The following is a 20822-nucleotide window of genomic DNA, read 5'->3' as shown; positions in this document are numbered from 1 at the left end:
CAAGATAGATTTTGCAAAGCTTTGTCTTGTTTTGCAGATTTTTTTTTTCCAAATCTCCTATCCTACCAAGTGATTCTAAATCCATAAAATGTTTAAATAACAGTGTTTATCAAATTTTAAAATGGGCTTTTTTTTCGCGCATTTATGGATAAAATTAAGAGCCCACAGTTGAGAGTGAGAACAAAAGATTTCTGAGAATAAAGATCAACATTGTGAGGGATTGTGTCACATCCTTCTTCTTCTCCCTTTTCCGGTGAGAGGACAACAGCGGAGAGTCGTTCCGAGCTCTGATTGGTCAAGTCGATATAACAACAGCGCTGATTGGCTGAAAGATTGCCGCTCTGGAGCTTCTATTTTGAACATAAATACGAGCAGCTCCAGTCTCTTTTCTCAGAAACCAGGGGCTGTCAGAGAGGGAGTACGCTGTGCTGCAGCTCTCTGACAGGAACAACAACTATGCTGCTTTAGTCATTTAGCAGGACTGAATCAAAGTTTTACTCCACGCGGAACTGCCAAGTCTCTTCCAAACGGTGTTTCGGATCAAATCTTCGGAAATGTTTTCTTAAATTGTTGCTAGCTGGTTAGCTTCCGGGTTAGCTCGAAGTTTGGGCCGTCTTGCTGATTCTCGCTTTTTGACCCGAAATTTAAACTAAATCTACTACAGAGCAATACCGTCTGCAGGACTTATACAAATTGGACCGCTAAAATGGAGTCTGTCAATTTTTTGGGCAGCACCAGTCCTGTTAACACCGTTTTGAAAAGAAGGCCCGATGGGATCCCCGGATTTTCCTCGCTCACTCTGCCCGAGCTGAGCACAAAAACCGCGCACTGCAGGGACCTGTTCTCCCCTGGACCCGCGACCGTGTTGTCTCCTGTCACAAATTTGGCTCTGGACATGAACAATTTAGTCGTGCTCGGAAGGTATTATTATTCAAGTTTTGTTATTTTATTTCTTTTAGTGCTTATAAACTAACTCAGCTGCTCTTTATTTTTTTGCAAGCCATGGGAAAACACTATCCTAACCCTGAGTCTGGTTTACTGTGCACATCATTGATTTCCTTGTTTATCTTTTTCCCACACAGCCAATGTGATACACCAAAAAGGAGAAAGCATGCACCCCTCGAGAAGATTCCCTCCTTTGCTTCTGACGTCTCATCTGATGCTGGTGAGCCCCCCCCCCTCCTAAAAAGGCTATTGTCTGTGCTAATTGAGACTATTATAATTGATGCCTCTGTGCCTAATGTTAATTTATCTGCATCTTATTTCCATCATTCATGATGGTATCTAGGTGAAGCAAGAGACTAGACTAATCAATAATAAAACCCTTTATGCTTTATTTCTATGCAAAGTTGCACTGACACATCACTCCTTTTTGCAAATTGAATTGGTCTAGTTAGTGTACAATATATCCAAATATTTGGTTAAGTTCCTGTTAAACTGGCTGAATAGGCAAAGTTCTCCAGCCGCACTGCTCATTCATTGTTGTTCAGCTGGTTGTTGGTACCAGTTTCCCATCCTGTGCTGCACCACCTGGTGCTTATCTCCATCTGACACGTATCTATCTTCAGGCCTAGGCATGGATCCCCCGAGTCCCATGGATTCTGTTGAAATGGAGGACACGTAAGTTGCAATGTCCTCATCATGTCTGTTCTAATCAATCAGCCTGTAAGTTCTGTCCCTCTGCTTAACCCACTGGCACCCCCACCCCTCACCTCCACCCTGCGCTTGGGCTCAGCTGAGCCAAGCACTATTTCTAATGTAGGATTGTTTCTTCTGTTGGCTTTAAGAAGATGGCCTCACTCATTTTTTACTAAGAAGATTAGGGGATATGGACACGCGAGCTTAACTTGCTATAAGTTTAGTATTAAGATTGTTTGTAACAAATCCTATCAAATACATGTTTTATGTTTGCTGGAAACCTGAACGCAGGTCCTCTTTGTTATTGACCAGTTTGTCAACATATCCTTGGACTGCTAATCTTGGGTGGCCCTTTTTTCTTAATTCTTAGATGGGCGAGTCTTTGCAGACATCTGCCACCGACTGTGCGAGTTCCTTTACAGCAGCATTTGGTGCTCATTCACCTCCTTTACAGCTGCTCGGTTGCTAGGAGTTTTCCAGGTTGGGGGAGGACGTAGGTTTACTGATAGCCCGACCCCTATGGGTTTTGGCACACTCTTCCTATGCACTGTTATTTCAATAGGAGAGGGGGGGCTTGAGCTTTTTCTGCATCAGGACTATTGAAATGAGGGCACCCCCAGAAAACAACTGCCCCCCCTTTCCTAGTCTGCATTGAATGGGACACGCTCTCTCCTCGACAAACAAAGGGCTCTTGCAGAAAGGGGGCTGGCAGCGTTTGCTCCAGCAGGCATATGGTAGATTAGCTGATCTCTGCATCCCTACTCCTGCCCTCCCTTCCCCCCTTAGCTGCACACTGAGCTCCACTCATTTAGCATACAGGTGGGCATAACTCAAATGCAAAGATCGCTTCTTGCCTCCATGCATTCAGCCAACTTCCTCTAGTCCAACCGTTCCCCTCGCTTTCTCAATACAGCTCCAGATTCTTTGTAGTTTAGGAACACAAGGGGTTTTCTGGCTGGCAGCAAAAGCTCCCAGCCTCTTTCCATAGCCGGTTTAATTATAAAGACATGTTACTTTTTGTTAGGGCTGAAATAATCAATGCGTTATTTGCATCCCCCTTTCTTGCACAGTACTTTGAATCTGTTAGATTTCAAATTTTGAACAACTTCTCATGTGGTGTTACAGATTTGAAAAGGCCATTCAACAGTCAAGCAGAATTGTCAACGAGTAAGTTGCTTCTAGTCAATAACTGGTGTCTGTTTTTTATGTCCTCATTATTTAAGCAATATTACACTCAGGAGTATTTTACTCCTGAAACTAAAACTGCCTGTTTTTGATTTTTAATGACTTTAATTTCTTCCCCTCTTTTGTCAAATACAGAAAGATGCCAATTCGAAGAATCAACTCATTGCCAGTAAGCAGATTGGTCCTTTTTTGTTTTACAACCCTGAATGTATTATGTAGTCAAAAATTTGGCTGACAGATGCTGTGAGAATTTGGCCTGTTGTAGACTTGACTTGGCTGTTGAACACATTATAAAGCACTAATAATGCCATCTCAAAATATTCCTCCAGAAGTGTTTAAAGTAAAGATTATAAAACACACAGGGGAGTCTTTAAAAACACCTGGCTTTTAAGTCTCACAATAAGAAACCTCAAACTCTCAGCTGGGGTTGGGGAACAAGATTTTCTCGAAGTTCAAAACTACCACAGGATCACTCGTTTACAGTTGTCTGGCCTCTGCTAACCAGTTCCCTCTTCTATCCCCTTCAGCTCCATCTCCAGAGTTTCAGCCCATCACTGAAGGGACAGGAAACAGATTCTCACCGCTACGGAATATTCGGCCAACAACCCTGCCAAATGGCCTCTTCAGCCTCTCAACGTGACAACAAGGAGAACATGCCGGAGGTCAGTGATGCAGTTTGTCTTTGCTAGAACACAAATCTCCAAGAGAACATGCATTGTTCAGTGGACTGCTGGCTGGTTTGAAACGGTGCATCCTAGAACTTTAATGCTTAGAAAGCTGATTTGTTTCCATGACAAAGCATTTTATTTGACTTCAAATTTTGGCCAATCTTAGGATTTTGACACTCATTTATTACAATAATATTGGTTCCAATGTCAGGTGTTTCAAGGGAGATTTATATTTTGTATAGATATGCCTGCAGAATAATAGTCTATAGCTCAGGAACAGATTAGTAACTGTAGCCATTGAGTTAGTTAGAGTTGGGGAAGTTAGCATTATCTGTAAATTAGAAACTGTTAATCTCTGTGAAATGCTCCTCCTAAAAAGGGCATTGATTCAGTCTTAAACTTTTTTTTTTTTTGTTTGTTTTTAATATTCAGGAAAGCTTTGAATTCAAGAAACCAACAAAACCAGCATCACGGTGTCGCGTGCGCTCCTTCACCAGCGGACAGTCAAAGGACGGCTTTGCCCGCCGTCCCAGCTCAGCACCAGCCCTCATGGTATGTGAACATGTGTAGAATCGGTACACTATTTTTCAATTAAATATGGCTTTACTGGCATGGGAAACAGACATGTTATGTTACAAAGCAAGTGTAAAGTGCACAAACTGAAATCACGGTTATTCAGTATCTATCTTCTTGCACAGTGTGACCTGGTTCTAGAAAGGTGCTAACACACTACTTTTCCCTCCTTGCAGTTTTCTTCACCACCTCCAGTCCAGCAGCTTGAGTTTTTTGACTCCAGCCCCATGTTCCTGAGACGTTCCTCCCTCACTTCATCTCTAAACGACGATGAAGATGATGGCTTCCTGGACGTACTGGATGACAACATGGAGGTGAGGGCCTTTCAATTACACTGATATCTGACAATTATGTATTTGTTGAATGGATGCCATTACAGATTGTCTGCCAGTAAAAGATCTCAAAACCCCTTTTTGAGGAACAACAGAAATGACACTTATTTGAAAGATCCACATGGTTGTTGGTATCTGTCCTTTTTCACTGTATTTGTCTGACAGACCACCCTTTTGTTCACTAACAGAACGACTCTGGGATGCCGATGGGAATGGCCAGCTTGCTCACTGCCCCACTGGTGGCCGACAGCACAGTGGAAGACTCTGTAAGTTTATCTATTAGGAAATGTAAGCTTTGTGGTAAATTGAAATACTGAGACTTCAGCAGCAATAACGATGTGCAGTGAAAATCTACAAAAGTGGACAGTTCATGTAGACTTTCTTTCAGTTATAGCAAGTGTGTACTGAAACAAAATTCCTGCTTGGCTGATAGAAATATTAATCAGCAGCTCATAATGAGCTCACAAAATGTAAGATGTGAAGGTGTATTGAGTTTGATCATTTTTATCTCCTTCAGCCTGTCATTCGCTGCCGGCCGCGGAGTCTGTTCCGCTCCCCTTCCATGCCCAGTCCAGTGTCCCGTCCCTCTGCAAAGCGTCCAGACTGCCCCGGAGACGACAACACGCCTGTCAGGGTGAAGAGGCGACGCAGCCTGGCAGGAACACAGGTCACCACCCTGGAACAAAACCCTGAATCACCAAGAACGGTGAGTCCTCATTGTCTGATACACCAATCAGTCAACGTCATTGTTGTACCTGAGGCAATTTGTGTAAGAAATGAGACCACATTAACTAGTAGAAGATGTCTCATTGTCCTTTTGAATAAAGTGAGAAGCATGTACATGCCTAAATTTGGTCTTTAATGAGCAGAGATTAGTTAAATAGTAGTGTCTGTAAATGGAGCCCAATACATATTGATCATGTCAAAGTCCTTGATTAAAAACTCTCTCAAGAAAGGTGTTGCAGTCAAGCCCAAGTGTTTGAAGCAGATAAGTTGGAAAAGATCCTCCTTGAGTGAATCGCACTTGGGCAGTCAATTATTGGTGTGGTGGTCGATTTTTATTTAAATCCAGATGGTGATCGGTTGAGGCTAAAGAACAAGCCTGTTTGTAGGATAAACCTACATGGTTAAGAACCAGTATCCACTGACCATCTTTTACCTCTTCAGTGGAGGTGGAGAAATGGCTTCTGAAACATCTGCTGAAGCAGACTCTCTATTGTCACTGGTTTTACAGACCATTTCAAATTAACATGTTTTCTCCTTGACTGCCTGCTTAAATCTCCTCTCCTTCCAGAGCTGTTCACTGCTCCAGAGGTCCAAGTCCTTCTGCCAGACAGAGATTGCGAAGCTGTTCGACGCTGATAACAGTTCCAGTGAACTTATAGGAGATTTCACCAAGGTAAGGAAGACTGCTTTGTTTCTTGCGCTAATAACTATAATTGTGTGAAATTACTCTTCTAATCCAATTTCTTTCTTTTGTCTTTTAGCCTTTTATACTACCTACAGTGGATGGCAAACATCAAGACCTCAAGTACATTACCTCAGAGACGGTGAGCAGACACTTTGCTCCGTTTTTGATGCATACACAGCAGGAGAAAGCAACAAACATTTAGAGTGTTGTGTGGTTTTTTTTTTTTTTCTTTTTTTAGTTATTGCTGAAGTTTCAAAATCTCATATTAAATTGTGTTCTGTGCGGTTCTCAGATGGTGGCAGCTGTGTCCGGCCAGTTTAATCAGCTAGTCGAGAAAGTAATTGTCCTCGACTGCCGCTACCCCTACGAGTTTGAGGGAGGACACATCAAGGTGAGCGAGAATCCTCCCCAAAAACATTTTTACAAAACTATTATTGCTAATTTCCAGAATGAAGGATTTGCATGTGTTCCATTGAACCAGTTCCTGTCGTTTAGTCTGTATGTCTGGCATCATTTTTAGAGTTTTGTCACAAGTAAAAAGCATTCTGCATTAATGCCTCTGGGGCAGTTCCTGTACATTTTTTTTTAAATTGTAGTGTTTTATGTTCTCCTTTGTCGTCTCAGGGAGCTCTGAACCTGCACCAGGAGGATCAGGTGGAGGATTTCCTCCTCAAAATGCCAATCATCCCATCCTGCCCGGACAAACGTGTCGTCATCATCTTCCACTGCGAGTTCTCGTCGGAGCGCGGCCCTCGAATGTGTCGCTTCGTCAGGGAGCGGGACCGTGCCATGAACGAGTATCCTGCACTCCACTACCCCGAACTCTACATCCTCAAGGGCGGATACAAAGACTTCTTCCCTCATTACCAGGTTTGTTTTGCAAACAACCACATGTTTCTGGTAGTGTGTTTCGATCATCTTTTTTTATTTAACAAAATAACCATGTCAAGGTCCCCTTACTAGCTTTTTCTTAGCACAACTTCATGATCTGAAAGCTCAAAAGTGGGCTGTGAGGATTTTTGTTACACATGAAGAGTTTATTTTCTCATGGTCTCAAGCTGCCTTTTTAATGGTTGAACATTTAGTGAGCAATTCTTCCACATAGTAATGGTCAACTGAATCCCTTGATGGCTTTTCAGTACTTTGAACTCGTATTGTTCTCTTCCTGCACAGTCTCAATGTGAGCCTCAGTCCTACCGGCCCATGCACCACGAGGACTTCAAGGAGGACCTGAGGAAGTTTCGCCTCAAAAGTCGTACCTGGGCTGGGGAGCGTAGCAAGAGAGATATGTACAGCCGACTGAAGAAGCTGTGAGAACCACCTCGTCCCCTTTAAACTGCCTCTAAAACACACCACCTCCCCCTGAACAGACTCTTCTCAGAGCCTGAGGTCTCACCCCACCAACGGTGAAAAACCTTTTGGGAATGTGCCAGCAGAAGGGAATTTTATAAAGTCTCTAAAAGTTTCATTTGACTATATTAAAGTTAGTTATTTATGCAAATTCAAAGAGGTGAAATAATGAACGCTTCACCTAAAGGAGTTGCTGAGGTGCAGGGAGCAGATTTCATTAAGGTGATGTTTAGCAATGTGATAATTTTTTAAAAACCACTTGGACCTACTGCCTCTTTTACCATTTTATTTTTTATTATGCTGGCGTTTGCAGCGCAAATCACTGCCAGATTGCAATAATACAAACAAACCACACTGCCAAGTCTGATGTTTGTCTTTCAGTCTCCACGGATATATTTGTCTTTTATTTTGCATTTGTCCCACCTTTATTGAAGCACTTAATTGAAATACCTTGAAATGGTGAGGTGCTTTTTTTTTTTTTAATGAATTGTGTTTTACCCCATTTTGTTTTGTTGAAAGTATGCCTTTCTTTAGGCATCTCAAAATGCTAATTGGATAAGTATATAACATTAATGCCAAGGTTGTGTGTCTTTTTATTTTTGGTTTTTTTTTTTTTTTTTTTTTTAAACCCCCTCCTTTCTGATCAGTTGCAATACTTGGTAACTTTTATTTCTCAGTCAGAAGATACCAAAGCAAACCAACCTACCTGTTATCTTTGCAGTGAGATTAGATTCTAATGCTGCAGGTCAGCAAGTGTGAGGTGAGGATTTTTGATCTAAGAGAAACATATTCGTTGTGTTGCTTTGATTCTTTTATTTTGAGAGAGAGAATGTCTTCCACTCTGCAGCGCTAATGATGTCAGTTTATAATGAAAAGGGTGATTTGAGTATTTTGGTACAGGCTTGTGGGGAGCTGCTGAAATAAAGAGCCAGTGTGTTCTAATGTGATGTACAGTTGGGTTTTTTTTAATGTGACTTTTGATCCTGTCTCAGGGGCAAGAAATGTACCTAGTTAATTGGATAAGCTTACAGAGTTGCACTACAGTTACTTTGGCATTTTAAGTCTTATGTATTTGCAGTGCAAAACGTGACCACTACATAGCGCACCCTCAAATCCCCACAATGAAACAATGTCCATAGCATCCACGCTTTTTGCTAAAATTCTTTAATTCAATTCTTAACATTTGCTGTATGTGTAAAGTCAAATTATACAACACTACACCGTCAGTGATATCACAAAATCCTTTATAAATGACTGAAATCTCAATGTACTCCTCACATGAAACTAGTGAGTGTTGTGTTGAATTGTAATCATGGCCACAGCCATAGCATGGCTTTTTATTTTTTAGTTAGTTAAAATAAGTTGTTTGACAAGGTTAATCCAACACCTTTTGATTGGATTTATTCAGCAAAAATGGCAAACCCCTAGTTCCAGCTTCTCCAAAAACACTCTTCTATCACTGTAAATGCAGTATCTTTGGGTTTTGGTTTGTTATAAAACAAACTGTATGAACCTTGAACAAGCAGTCTTGTCGCTTTGGGACCCCTTTTCACTGTTTTTCTGATGTCTAGACTAAGAATTTAATAAAAATGATCGTTAGATGCAGCTGAACTTTACATATAAGTCAATGTTCCTGATTTAAGGCCCTCCTTTAGGTTTGAAAGTTGACCCATGTGCTAACAGGACTGAATCCTAAGAATCGCACATTTTCCGTTTGGTTTGTTCTTCTTCTGCACGTGGCGGGGACGCAGGTTTTCCTGCACGCAGGGCAGTTCCTGTTTTTTCAAATTCTCCCACTCCAGCCAGCCTTGGGAGTGGTCCCTCGGCTGCAGCACGTGCTCAGGCACATTCCTGTATGCAGAGGGGAGTGTCTTCAGAGGGGGCAGCGACTGGCAGCCAGCCGTTGCCCTGACGTGTCCTGACAGGAGGTTAACAGTTGAAAAAATCAGCCACCATGTGCTGTAAACACGTGACGATCTGATGGAGAGTTTATAATAGCACAGCTCCCTCCCTTCTGGCGCTTTTACAAAGTTTGAAATCAGGCAGTTTCCCAGCGGCCATGTGGGTATGGGAAAGGGAGGGCAAGCCTTTGTTTGCATTCCACCGATTGGAGTCTAAAGTCTAATTTACAGCCAACAGTTTCTCGCTGAAACTAGTGTCTGTTGGTTGTCTTGTGCAACTAACTGAACAGAAGATGCTTTAATTCTTAAACGCTGGAAATAAGTGTTGGCAGGATAGTGAAATGTAGATTGGAAGAAACTCTGCAAAACACTTTTGTTTCAGTGTTTTGCATGACCGTCAATTGGTCTGTTCCATTCATATCACGCAGCCTCCTTTTCTGAGCAAGGGATTAATTGGCCAGTTGCTAAGGTTTAAGGGGCCTCGCACCCTTACATGTGGCATACATAATGCAACACTTGCGAGGGCCTTTCAAGACGAGCTTCATTTTCCACTTCAATTGTTGTTTTTTAAAGATGTAGATGAGTCCTTGGCATGTCCCCTTAAAGAAAAGCAAGCCCGATTTTACAACTGGACCCATCCAATTAGGAGCTGGAGGCAACTACAAAAGGGAACTTAACATTTTCCAGAACCTGGAAGTTTTTTTATAAAATTAACAATGTGTGCTTTTGGAGTTTGCTTGTTATGTTATGCAGTTAGATAATGTAGCTTTCAAAAGACTTAAATCAGTACAGAACACTTCCAAATGATAACATACATGCATTAATATGGTTTAATTTGACCTCCTTGGGTTTATAAACATTCATATAAACCAGTTTAAAAAGGACAAATCCCTTTCTGTTCATAACTGCTAGACAACCTGTGATAAGGGCTCACTAGCAAAAAACAGTATCAGTGGTTTAGATGATTGTTAGCAGTGAGGACTGTCTGTAAACTTGGAAATACACAATGAAATACAAATACATCTGTCTTCCTGTCAGTCATTATAACATTAAGTGAAAACTGACTTCTCAGGCATCTCACCAACACCCTGCAGAGAATTACCCCACCCTTCCTATCACCATATATCCTTTGTGAATCCACCTCTTTACCCCAGCCTGGCCTTTTTTCATACCCCACCCCGGGGTCCTGCAGGCAGCTGCAGGGCCGATCAAAGGTGCCCTCACACAAACCTCCAGCCTGGGTGTCACCTTTAAAGCACTGTTTGCTCTGCCCCGTTGACAATGACAGAAACTGACAAACAAGCCTCCAAAACAAGGTAATAACAACCTGTCAAAGGGCGGTGAAACACGAAGCATAACACTGTGGTTTAAAGGATGGGTGGGGTGGGGGGGTTGTGGTTTTGTGAGGTGAACTTCCTTATTTAATGTTATTGAGGATTAGAAACTTTCAGTGAAGTTTTTTCTTCTCTTTCTGCTTTCTGACCATCCTCTGTAGGCTGAGATGATTTCATTTCCCCCCGCTGAGATTGCAGAGTAGACAAAAATATATTTTAGTCGCCTGTTGTATGTTGTCTTTAGTGTGCTTTTTTTCAAACACGTAGGCCTCACTGTTATTGGTCCAGATAACTCTGAGACATCCTGTTGTTGCTCTTCTCTTCTGCTTAGCTGGTTTTTTTCATCATTAAGGAAGTATGACTTATAGATCAAAAACCCTGAAACCTGCTCAGACTTTTCTTGTGGCATTCATGAGTCATATCTTCATATAACTAGCCTGAACATTAAGTGTTGGTGTCCCGGTCATAGTATAAATCAAACCAGGACTTTAATATGCTTGTTCCCTTTCTTGCAGAGAGTTAGATGAGAAGATTGATATCAGACTGACACTTGTGAAACCAAACAGGGGGAAACTGCTAGCCTGCCTTTGTCTGTAGATGTCAAAATGCCTAAAAACCACATTGTGCAATTTTTATGCTTTGTTTTTCGATTGGACTAACAAGATATAACATGTTAATTAATAAGCTTTAGAGGTGCTGGTAGGTGGATTTTGTTTGCCAGGTTAGCTGTTTTCCCCCTGTTTCCAGTCTTCCAGTTAAGCTCAATAATTGGCTGCTGGCTGTAGTTACATTAGCGAGGATAAGTACACACAGCATAATCTCAAACGAGCTGGAACAGATCACAAAAAGCACATGATTCTGTGGAGTCTGAGAAGTATAAAAGGACCTTAACATGATTGGATAAAAGGGGGAAAAGGCTGTTTTTGTTACATATTTGATACTCACAAAAATCTGGGTTCCAACACTAAGCTCTGCATTTTCACATGCAAAAACTGTTCCGCAAACTGGATTTCATGAAACTTACTTAGCGTCAAACATTACTTGTCTTACTGGTGGTGGTTGTTTGTTGTCACTGAAATTGTCCAAACAAGACAGACAACATTAAACTTAAGTTAAATTCAATTTAATCCTTACTTAATGCTGGAAAACTCTTGAATTAACTCAGTTAATTCAAGACAAGGCTAAATCTAGGACTAGTTTTGTAGGTTTTCACCTGACGATGCAACTAGGTAAGAAGTCAGTGGATCGCCAAAGTCAGTAGGATTCATTCTCTGGGGAACATGACTTTCTGTACCAAACTGTCATGACAATCCATCAAATAGATGTCAAGACATTTCACACAAAACCTAAAATGTCAACCTCACAGTGGTGCTAGAGGAAGAGTCAGGAACACGGAGGGAAACGTGAATTTATACCAAATTTTATGCCAGACCATCTATCAGATGTTGAGGTGCAGTATTTCCCTGGATTATTTGAAAACTTTGAACAAGACAGACATTATTAATTTCATGTTAAGCCTGGCACCTTTTGAGACTCATTTTAAGCTTTCATTAGTCCTGGAGAAACTAATTGCCCTCCAGGAAATTAGTTAACTCAAGGCTAAACTCTAGGAGTCATTTTGGAGGTTTGGATCTGATAACCAAAGTTATTAAGATTCATCCTCTAAGAACTACAAATGTCTGTACAACATTTTTACCAATCCATCCAGTAGATGTTGAGGTATTTTCCTGCATAAGTGAAGACTGTGACCTACTGGTGACACTACATGAAATCAGAGGATCAACAAAGTCATTTGGATTCATCCACTGGGTACCATGAATGCCTAAAAATGTAGCGGCATTTCATCCAGTAGTTGCTGAGATATTTTAGTCCGGCATAAATTGGTGGACTGACCAACATTGCCATCCTTAAAAACACACACGACACATCAAACATTAATCTTAAGTTAGGTTGGCAGTGTTGTCCTGTCCTTCGGGCCTGTGAGTAATAAGAGCCTACACTTTCATCTTGTATATCTTCTTTAATTCAACACCAAGATGACCTGAAATAACACACACAACTGCACTTTGTTGCTGCATGTTACTCTCTCTGTCTGTAACACACTTCCCAGTCCCCCAGAAACAACGGCATGTAGGGACCACAATAAGTCTGCTCTGAACCAAGGGAGAATAAAATAGCAACTTGAATTTTATACAAAAAAAAAAAAAAAAGATTGTTAAGTGCTACTATTGATAATAACGTCAAATTTACTCCTACTGGAACATAACTCTTTCCACAGTGTACTGTACAGTTTTAAGTATGACATTTAAGTAACCCAAAAATATAATGTGTACAGTAACTAAGGTTACAGCTATAACAATGCCAGAAAAGGAAGGTTTTCATCCTCAAAAAAGATGAAATCCCACAAACAACTAGAACCATCACACCCTCAGGTCTTGTTATAGTGTGTTTCAGCAGGTCTGTGCTGGGCAGAGGGTGAGGAGGTTAATAGAACAGTGGAGTGAATGTTAACAAAGCTGGGTGAATGTTTTCTTTCTTTCTTTTCCCTCCACCACTTCTTCACTCACACACACACACACACTGAGCCCACTGAGCAGGGCCTCTCAGAGTAAAGAAGCGTGACCAGCAGCAGCTGTTGGATTAACAGCTGCCTCTGTTTGTCTGCTGAGACCCCGACACACTCGCACTGATCTCTGATCTCATTCAACCTCTCTCTGCAGCGTCCTTCATTCTCTCAGTCCTGTTTTCATCCACATCTACTACACTACTCTATACTGTCTAACATTTGTGTCTGTGGTATTTCAGTTCTATCCAATTCAATTGTGCTCAAATGACAAAAAAAAAATCACAGGTTCCAGCTTCTCAAAAGCAGATATTTCTGGTGCTCTAAATATTCCATGGTAATAAATTTAATATATTCGGGCTTTAGGTAGTTATACTTACAAAACAAGCAATTTGAAGACTCCTGGAAAGGCTGATTGACATTTGGCATATATATTATATATATTATATATTCTGACATTTTAGAGATTAAACAATCGATTAATCAACCAGGTTGTTGCAGCCCTATATCCAATTCTCACCTTCCTATACATCTTACTTTTAAAGGTCAATTTTCAATAAGGGAGATTCAAAATTCTGAAACTAATTTGCTTATTTAGTTAAAATCACATTATCCTTTATATTACATAAGATTAAGAAGCAATAAGTTTGCTTGCTTCTCCCTGAAGTCCTTTGTTTATGTTTCAAAATGTGTAATATAATATACTTTGATATAAAATGATTTAATATGACATAAGATAATACATTACTATATAATACAACATGATAAAAAATAAAATAACATTGTATGGAGCTTAGACTGCGAGCGCCATCTGGTGGTTTATACAACGCAAAGCAACGGTAGCGGTCAGGTGACCAACGCGGAAGTGAGTAATCAATATAAACATTACAATGTAAAGGAAACGCTGTTCGTGAAAAAGAAGTAGCTCTTCGGTGATTTTCGCCCACACATGACAATATGGTTCGATGTTTCCTGATCCACACCGTCTGTCCGGTCGGTGCTCTCGGTTCCGGGGAGAGTCGGGTGCTTTACTCCCGGGTCTTCGGTCCAGATGAAGGCGTCTTGGCCGCCCAGCACCAAGAGCTCACCCCGGAGGACAGGCGACTTCTACAGAAGGAGAAGGTAGCTGTGGTAGCAAGGTGAGTCGGTTTTTAAAAAGTCTGTGAAATGACTTACACTTACAGGCCTGGCTTGAGAAAAAATAATTAATGTTAAATAAAGTGGACACCGTGGGTAGTGCACAGAAATGCCACAAAATTTGTCTTCAGGATATCATGCAAATGCAACATGTGTGATTTAAATAACTCCTGAATAATGTGAAGTTGAGCAATGTGCAATAACTACACTCGCACTTTAGCTCTCAACAACGTCCTTTTTCTTCAGTTTTTATGTTTTCCTCTTGTAAAGTAAGCCTACACCTACAAGTGATGTGTTTTGTGATGTTTTTATGAAGCAACAATGCATCCTGCCCAAGACAAATTTCCCTTCTTGGACAATAAAGTTTAACATAACCTAATTAAGTTGCTCTGTTATCAGTTTACTGCATTACTGTCCTGTCAAGTTGGCAGTTGTGATGCAACAGTAGGCCTTCAAAACATTTCTTCATCAAAGGGTTACGAAATGACAGGAAATAAAAAATTCCAGTGTTTTAGCACTGGCGCTGTCTGACTAAATCTCAGCAAACATTAATCTTTGTCCCCAAATTAAATCAAATTATAAACTACTGTTTATTGTCTAATGTAAACTAACCCAAATGAACACAGTTCTCATGTTTCAGTTGTAAAGTTTCACTGTGAGATCTGATAATCCTCCACAATCCTCCTGGAAGTTTAAGCCAGGCACTGCTGGCCAGGAAATACATCACAACGTTGATTCAACTACTAGTGTGATTATTTGGACAGGCCCTTTGTTGGTGTTTCTCCAATTTAAGGCCACAGTTCGTATTTCCCATGTCAAAGGGATGCTGCTCTTCTCTGTCTTCCTTCGTGATGTTGTAAATGTATTTGATATATTTTTGGCTTTGTTAATGATAGTAAACACCCTTTTACTGCCTGTCATTTTTAGATACATTGATGTTTATCCAAGAAGAGCAGCACCCTGTTCCTGTTTTCTGCTATTATACATCCACTCTTCTTTCTGCGTCCTGCTGATTTCCTGATGGCACGCAATGTAAAAAGGCATTGTAGAGCGCACTGAAAGCTGTCAATCTTATCTGCATTCGTCTCATTTGTTTTCAGTAAATGAGGAGTTCTTTCACAGAGTGTTTGTGTGGTTTTCTCTTCCATCTATTTATGCTGCAACCTGTAATTACTGATTGTCAACTTCAAAAGAAAATGCGGAAAAGTGGAAAGAATGACAGTACTGTTGTAATAGCAGGCTGGCTGTTTTTGATTTAGAATGAAATAAAGCAAGCAAGTAAATAGATTCAGAAACAAACTGTAATCTGCAGGTGATGACCGGTTACATGCCTATTTCTTTGTTTCTGAATATACCACCGGTCCTCTGTGACTCAGGCAGGTCCGGAGCGCTGTCTCTCTGTCCCGGGAGGTTTCAGGTCGGCAGCTGGTGGAGACGGTACCCGGCGAGGAGGTGCTGGCCCTGCAGGAGGCCGACAGTGGGGTGGTGCGTCTGAGAGCCGGAGACCCTTTCTCTGAGGAGATGAGCGCTCTGTGGCTGGGAGTCCAGAGTTTGGGCTTCACGCTGGTTTGTGAGCCCCACGAGAACCTCCTGCTCGCTGAGGGAACCCTGCGCAACCTGACCCGACACTGCCTGGAGCACCTGCACATGCTGGGGCAGGGCAGCGAGGTAAGCAACGACCCCAAACCGACATGTTTTCATTTTCAAGAAAGGGCTTCAGGATGGTGTTGAACATTCAGGAACCCTGTTTGACTTTGCACCAAAGTGTTAAAGCAGCGCACAGCAACTTTATGCAATGGCAGCTCCAAATGACAGTAAGGGGTAAATATATGCATAATTTCTAATACCTCAAAAACATGTTATGAGGTTAGGATGAGATAGTACTAAGAGCAGTGTACTTTTTCAAACCTGGACTAGATTAACATTGCCGGTTTATTCTTTTTTTTCAGTTAACGTGTCACAAATCTGACAGAGATTTAAACAGTCTCTGGGGTCTTTGTGTCGATATAGTCCTGGTTTTACAAGTTTAAGTTCTGTGTTGTTTTTTTTATGTAAACTTCTGATGTGGTCTAAATGATGAAAAGGCTGTGAAATCACCCTTTTTCTTTTTTCACAAATGGAGTAAAGGCTTCTCGGATCTGATAACCTTCAGGAGATAAAATCATCCAGATTTATTTTAAACATGTCTGTTTGTCTCACTGGAATTGGGGTGTCAAAATCATGGGGTGTGTAGGAAAAATACTCTGTCTATTCATTCCTGTGGAGCTTTGGGGAAAAAAAGACCTTTGGAGATCTTCAGGCAGCTGTTTCATCACCTTAAGGAACCAAGCTTGTTGGTGACTACAAACAAGTTATTTGTGGCTCAACTGTATTTGCTGAAAAATAAGATCAATCTGCTGCCTCTCAACCTTTTTATAACCAGTGTTTGTACTTGAATTTAACAGGATGGAGTGGCTGGCTGTGTTTGACTTACTGTTGGCCAGTTTGTGAAGCAGGGATTAGAGGAGAGGAAGATTTATAATTGGAGAGTTTATCCCTGTCACTGTTATTTGGGAGACAGTTTTTATTTTGGTCTTAAAGGATAAATCTGGTGATATTCAACAAATCCCATGAAAAGACCAAAACCAACAATGATTGATCCTACAAACAAGTATTGTCTATGAAGTCAAAGCCGGATATATCCTCTTCCTCTGTACCACCAAGCTGCATTGCTGTCAAGAAACATTAAAAACACATCAACGAGCCACACTGTTGCACTGGGTGACATGTTTCCTTATTACCATGAGCACATGCTGGGGTTTATTTTGACTCAATCCCCCACACACACTGTCCTGCTTCTGTCCTGCTAGACCACCAAAATGTGTATTCATCTGCTGCTAAAAATAGTCCCCAACAAATACACAATTTACTCCTGGCTGAGTAAAGTTTGCAGGACTGGAACATGTTTCTCTCTTGCAGTGCCTCCTTGTTGGTTAAGCCTGAGTAAAAAGGTTTTTTTTTTTTTTACAAAACAAAGTTCCTGCCTGGTGCAGCTTTAATGATATTGTATTCAAATAAAACCTTTTGTAGCAGAGCGTGTTTAAAGGCCTCATTAGACTGAAATAATTTCAGTGAAACAGTTACTTCCACAAAGCTGTTGCTGTATGGGATATTGAAAGCCAAATGCTCAACAACAACAACTCGTTATACCTTATGGAAACGGCATTAATAAAAAGAGAACAGTAATGAGATTGTCGCCATACAGATTTTATTACTATCAGTAACCAACTGTGGTCGTTAAAAAGTCTGCACGGGGTCATCACTAACACTAACACTTTCCCTTTCAGGTTCTGCTGAGGAGCAACCGCATTGATGCTCTGCTCAGCCGCCTACTTCCTCACGGCCAGCTCCTCTTCCTCAACCACCGCTTCGCCCAGAGTCTTGAGAAGGAAGTGGCAGCGTACATGGCCAAGTGACCCAGAGCGGCCCAGCAGTGCACGGCCACGATGTACGACCAACTCACTCCGGGCTGACTTCTGGTTTGAGCTCAATCACTGCTAGCTCTAAAACAAACAGGCTGACTGTTGTTTACCTTTGGTGACATTTTTGCGGCGGTAGAAGACGAACAGGCTACTGGCAGCTGCTGTTTCAAGATTGCATGAGTTGGTAAACACATAGAGTAGGAAATATCTCCCTCAGCCACTTGCAGCTCACTGTTCACTGTTGACTGTTTACTGTGTGGGAGGCTTCAGTTCAAATCCTGTTTGTCAAATTGAAGAGTGGAAAGGAAAATGTGGCAGATTAAAGAGTGCAGTTGAAGAGGCCAGTTAAAACCTACTCGTCAACATCAAAGACAGCTATTTATGTGATTCACCATACTTGAAAATGTCATTGTTTGACCTTGAAGGCTCCGACTTGACCTTGTTTTTGCTAATTCTGGGAATATAAATGAATCTCGCAGTGCTTTATTGTGACTTCTAACGCACCTTTCGTTCTGAAGAGTAGGAGGACACCAGAATGGGATTTTTGAATGTGTTCATGCAGTACAAAGTATGATTCATCTCATATTAACAAACAGCTGAAATGGAGCAAAGGAAGATCAATGTCAGACTGGTTTAATGCCATTTTGAAGCAAACATGTCCTGATTCTTGAGGCACTGAGGACAATGAAAAAGGAAACATTATAAAACCACTATGAAAGATATGCAGAGATGTTGGCATACAGTACAAAACAGGAAATGATGATAGAAACAACAACAGAAACATCCAGACACCGCATATTACAAATGTATTCCTGTGTCTTGTGAACATCTGCTGTACCTCTGACTGCGAACCCCCATGAAGCCAGATTCTCCTGCTCCTCTTCCTAACCTCTTAATTGCCTCTTAAACCCCAGTTATTCTGGCAACCAAATCTAAAACTAGAGCTGTGACTGAGCTGTGTGTTTTATGGGGGGAAATCTGTCTGGATGCCAACATCAATTGCTTTGATCTTGTCTTTTTTTCTGTATTAAAAAATAAAAACTAATTTTTTGTATTACCCAAGGCGTATTCTTTGAAGCTTGTGTACAATCAAGGACACACAGTGCACTTTCCAAAACCAAGGCTCCGGGGATAGCACATTAAAAATGAACGCACACAAGAGAAGGATTTAGAGGTTGTGCGCATCTCATGGGGAATAAATAGCACAACTCAACGGCGGCTGGCTAACACACCTGTAAAATGAATAACACAACTGGATCAGGTAACCAGTAAGTTCCACTGTACAACCAGCAGAGGGTGATGTTCCTGTGAGTCTGAATGTGCAGTGAAGAACATTGTGGAGGAAACCACTTTACTAACTTGAATTTGATTGAGTATTTCAAGTACATTTAAAACCACTTTCTAAAAGATAAACCTGAATTTATTAAACGCTGTGCTTAAAAATAGTGTGTACACTGTGTTTAAAATTCTCTCTTTTGGGGGGGGGGGGATATACCAAGTCAACAAACGAAAAATTTAATCATTATTTGTAGTCATTATTTCCATGCCTTTTAAAAAAACACTTCTAGATAATAATAAACTGAGTAATAATAAATAATACATAATCAAACAAGATTAAATGAATCCAATATAATAAATCAAGTGTTTGAAAATTAAAGTGCGCAATAGGAAAGCAAAACTAGAACCATACAGTGTATCTTAATGGTGATATAAAAATATTATGAAAAGAAAAATGAAATAACAAAAAAGATGATAGATGTTGATAGGTTTAAATATTTGTCCTTTTGCAGACTCATGGAGAAAATGATACTTTCGATCATACAGATGTCATAAATAATGTCCATCCAATCATCAGTTTAAGATAATTGGTTTTAGCAACAGCCTTTCTGCAAACTATCTGACTCCAGAGGTCACATTTCCTGAAGGCAGGTCATCCAAATAGAGGGTCTCCAATTTAAGTGGGATATCGACCCACTCGTAAAGCAAAATGAACCCCCTCCAGAAAGAATCTAATAATGTGAAAGACCAGAATATGTGACAATGATTTAATGAAGAGAAATCTTAATGCTACATAATGATATTTTAGACAAGTGCCTTTGAGGCAACGGTGTGAGGAAGACCGTTTCCTGTTTCAGCATGACAGTACCTTTGTGCACAAAGCCAGATCCATCATTTTCCCAGTCAGGTGTGGAAGTACATGACTGGCCTGCACAGAGGCCTGACCTCAACCCCATCCAACTCCTATGGGATGAACTGAAAGCTTGACTGCAAGATAGGCCTTACCGTCCATATCAGCTTATGAATAAATCAAAGCCTATGAGCTAGTTCCAGCTACTACACTTGCATGGCATACTTTTCTCACTGCAAGATACATTATATCCAGTGCACCCTTTTCATTAGAGTGGTGTACTTAAGCTGTCAGTGCTCTGCTCTGTTCATACTGCACCTCCACCCCAGCATCCACCTGTAGACTGAGTCTACCTATTAGTTAGTTTAGTTGAGTTATTTTATAAAGTTCTAATGTTTTTATATATGATTATATATTTTAAAGATTCCCAGTTTTGAAATTGACATTTGGAGTGGAAAAATCAGCACCATAGCATTTTTCCCATGACTGACTTCAACCCCAACTTACTCCTGGCGAGATAAACAACTATGCAGTCAAGACTTCAACCACAAATAGTTCATATGTTTGTATAAATACCATCAGTTCTTATTAACTCTAGGAAACATTTTTACGTGGATTTAAAATCTAGAAAAATAACATGAAAAACAACATTTGTTTTTATTAAGTTGCTCCTTTAGCTCAGCACATCCAGTTACTTGGCTTCGTTAACGTCACTGTATTAAACTTTGACAACAATTTGCAGTGTCAGGACTGACAAACCAGGGCTTCTCCTCTAGGGGGCAGCATGTAGCCAGTCATGATGAGAGCTGCCGTCTTTGCTGCTGATAACAAGAGACAAATAGTGACACCAGCAACAAAATCAGGAATGCTGCTGCTGCTTTGAAAGACTTTAAAATGAGCTGGTAGACATCAAACAAACAGCACTGAGATTGTTTTCATGTGTGTGAAACCAGTTTGTAATTACAACAAATTAGTGATGCACAGGCATAGGAAGTTGATCTATGCCTTCAAACAGCTGTTTGATAAAATGCACCAGTTAATGTCAAGTGCAAATTAAAATTACAGTATCTGCTGCAGATTTCGTGTATGTTTGTGTGTATGTTTTGCTTTTATCCACTGTGACTGTAAGGTCTACCCACAT

The 20822-nt window shown here is 40.8% G+C and overlaps 2 protein-coding genes across 2 annotated transcripts; both read left to right on the top strand.

Moving 5' to 3' along the window:
* Positions 1–385: 385 nt before the first annotated feature.
* Positions 386–8104, top strand: cdc25b (cell division cycle 25B). Its single transcript, XM_046063377.1, has 15 exons — positions 386–921; positions 1083–1165; positions 1569–1620; positions 2764–2805; positions 2959–2992; positions 3351–3485; positions 3924–4043; positions 4241–4378; positions 4585–4662; positions 4914–5102; positions 5691–5795; positions 5884–5946; positions 6100–6198; positions 6432–6677; positions 6981–8104. Exons 1-15 carry the CDS (start codon positions 707–709, stop codon positions 7119–7121), a joined length of 1740 nt encoding a protein of 579 aa, XP_045919333.1. The 5' UTR covers positions 386–706; the 3' UTR covers positions 7122–8104.
* Positions 8105–13808: 5704 nt separating this feature from the next.
* ap5s1 (adaptor related protein complex 5 subunit sigma 1) lies at positions 13809–18610 on the top strand. The gene is made up of 3 exons (XM_046063634.1): positions 13809–14094; positions 15469–15760; positions 17419–18610. The coding sequence occupies exons 1-3, from the start codon at positions 13913–13915 to the stop codon at positions 17545–17547; spliced, it is 603 nt and encodes a 200-aa protein (XP_045919590.1). The 5' UTR covers positions 13809–13912; the 3' UTR covers positions 17548–18610.
* The last annotated feature ends 2212 nt before the right edge of the window (positions 18611–20822 follow it).

The sequence above is a fragment of the Micropterus dolomieu genome, linkage group LG11, assembly GCF_021292245.1.
Source record: "Micropterus dolomieu isolate WLL.071019.BEF.003 ecotype Adirondacks linkage group LG11, ASM2129224v1, whole genome shotgun sequence".
NCBI lineage: Eukaryota > Metazoa > Chordata > Actinopteri > Centrarchiformes > Centrarchidae > Micropterus > Micropterus dolomieu.
The sequence above is the reverse complement of the archived record's forward strand: the minus strand, read 5'-3'. Positions and strand labels throughout refer to the sequence as shown.

Bases quoted from the DNA above. Each gene is read 5' to 3' on its own strand.
- cdc25b (XM_046063377.1), top strand. From the start codon at position 707: ATGGAGTCTGTCAATTTTTTGGGCAGCACCAGTCCTGTTAACACCGTT. The intron at 1,166-1,568 runs GTGAGCCCCCCC...ATCTATCTTCAG, and splicing joins TGACGTCTCATCTGATGCTG to GCCTAGGCATGGATCCCCCG. The intron at 4,379-4,584 runs GTGAGGGCCTTT...GTTCACTAACAG, and splicing joins TACTGGATGACAACATGGAG to AACGACTCTGGGATGCCGAT.
- ap5s1 (XM_046063634.1), top strand. From the start codon at position 13,913: ATGGTTCGATGTTTCCTGATCCACACCGTCTGTCCGGTCGGTGCTCTC. The intron at 14,095-15,468 runs GTGAGTCGGTTT...TCTGTGACTCAG, and splicing joins AAGGTAGCTGTGGTAGCAAG to GCAGGTCCGGAGCGCTGTCT. The intron at 15,761-17,418 runs GTAAGCAACGAC...TTTCCCTTTCAG, and splicing joins TGCTGGGGCAGGGCAGCGAG to GTTCTGCTGAGGAGCAACCG.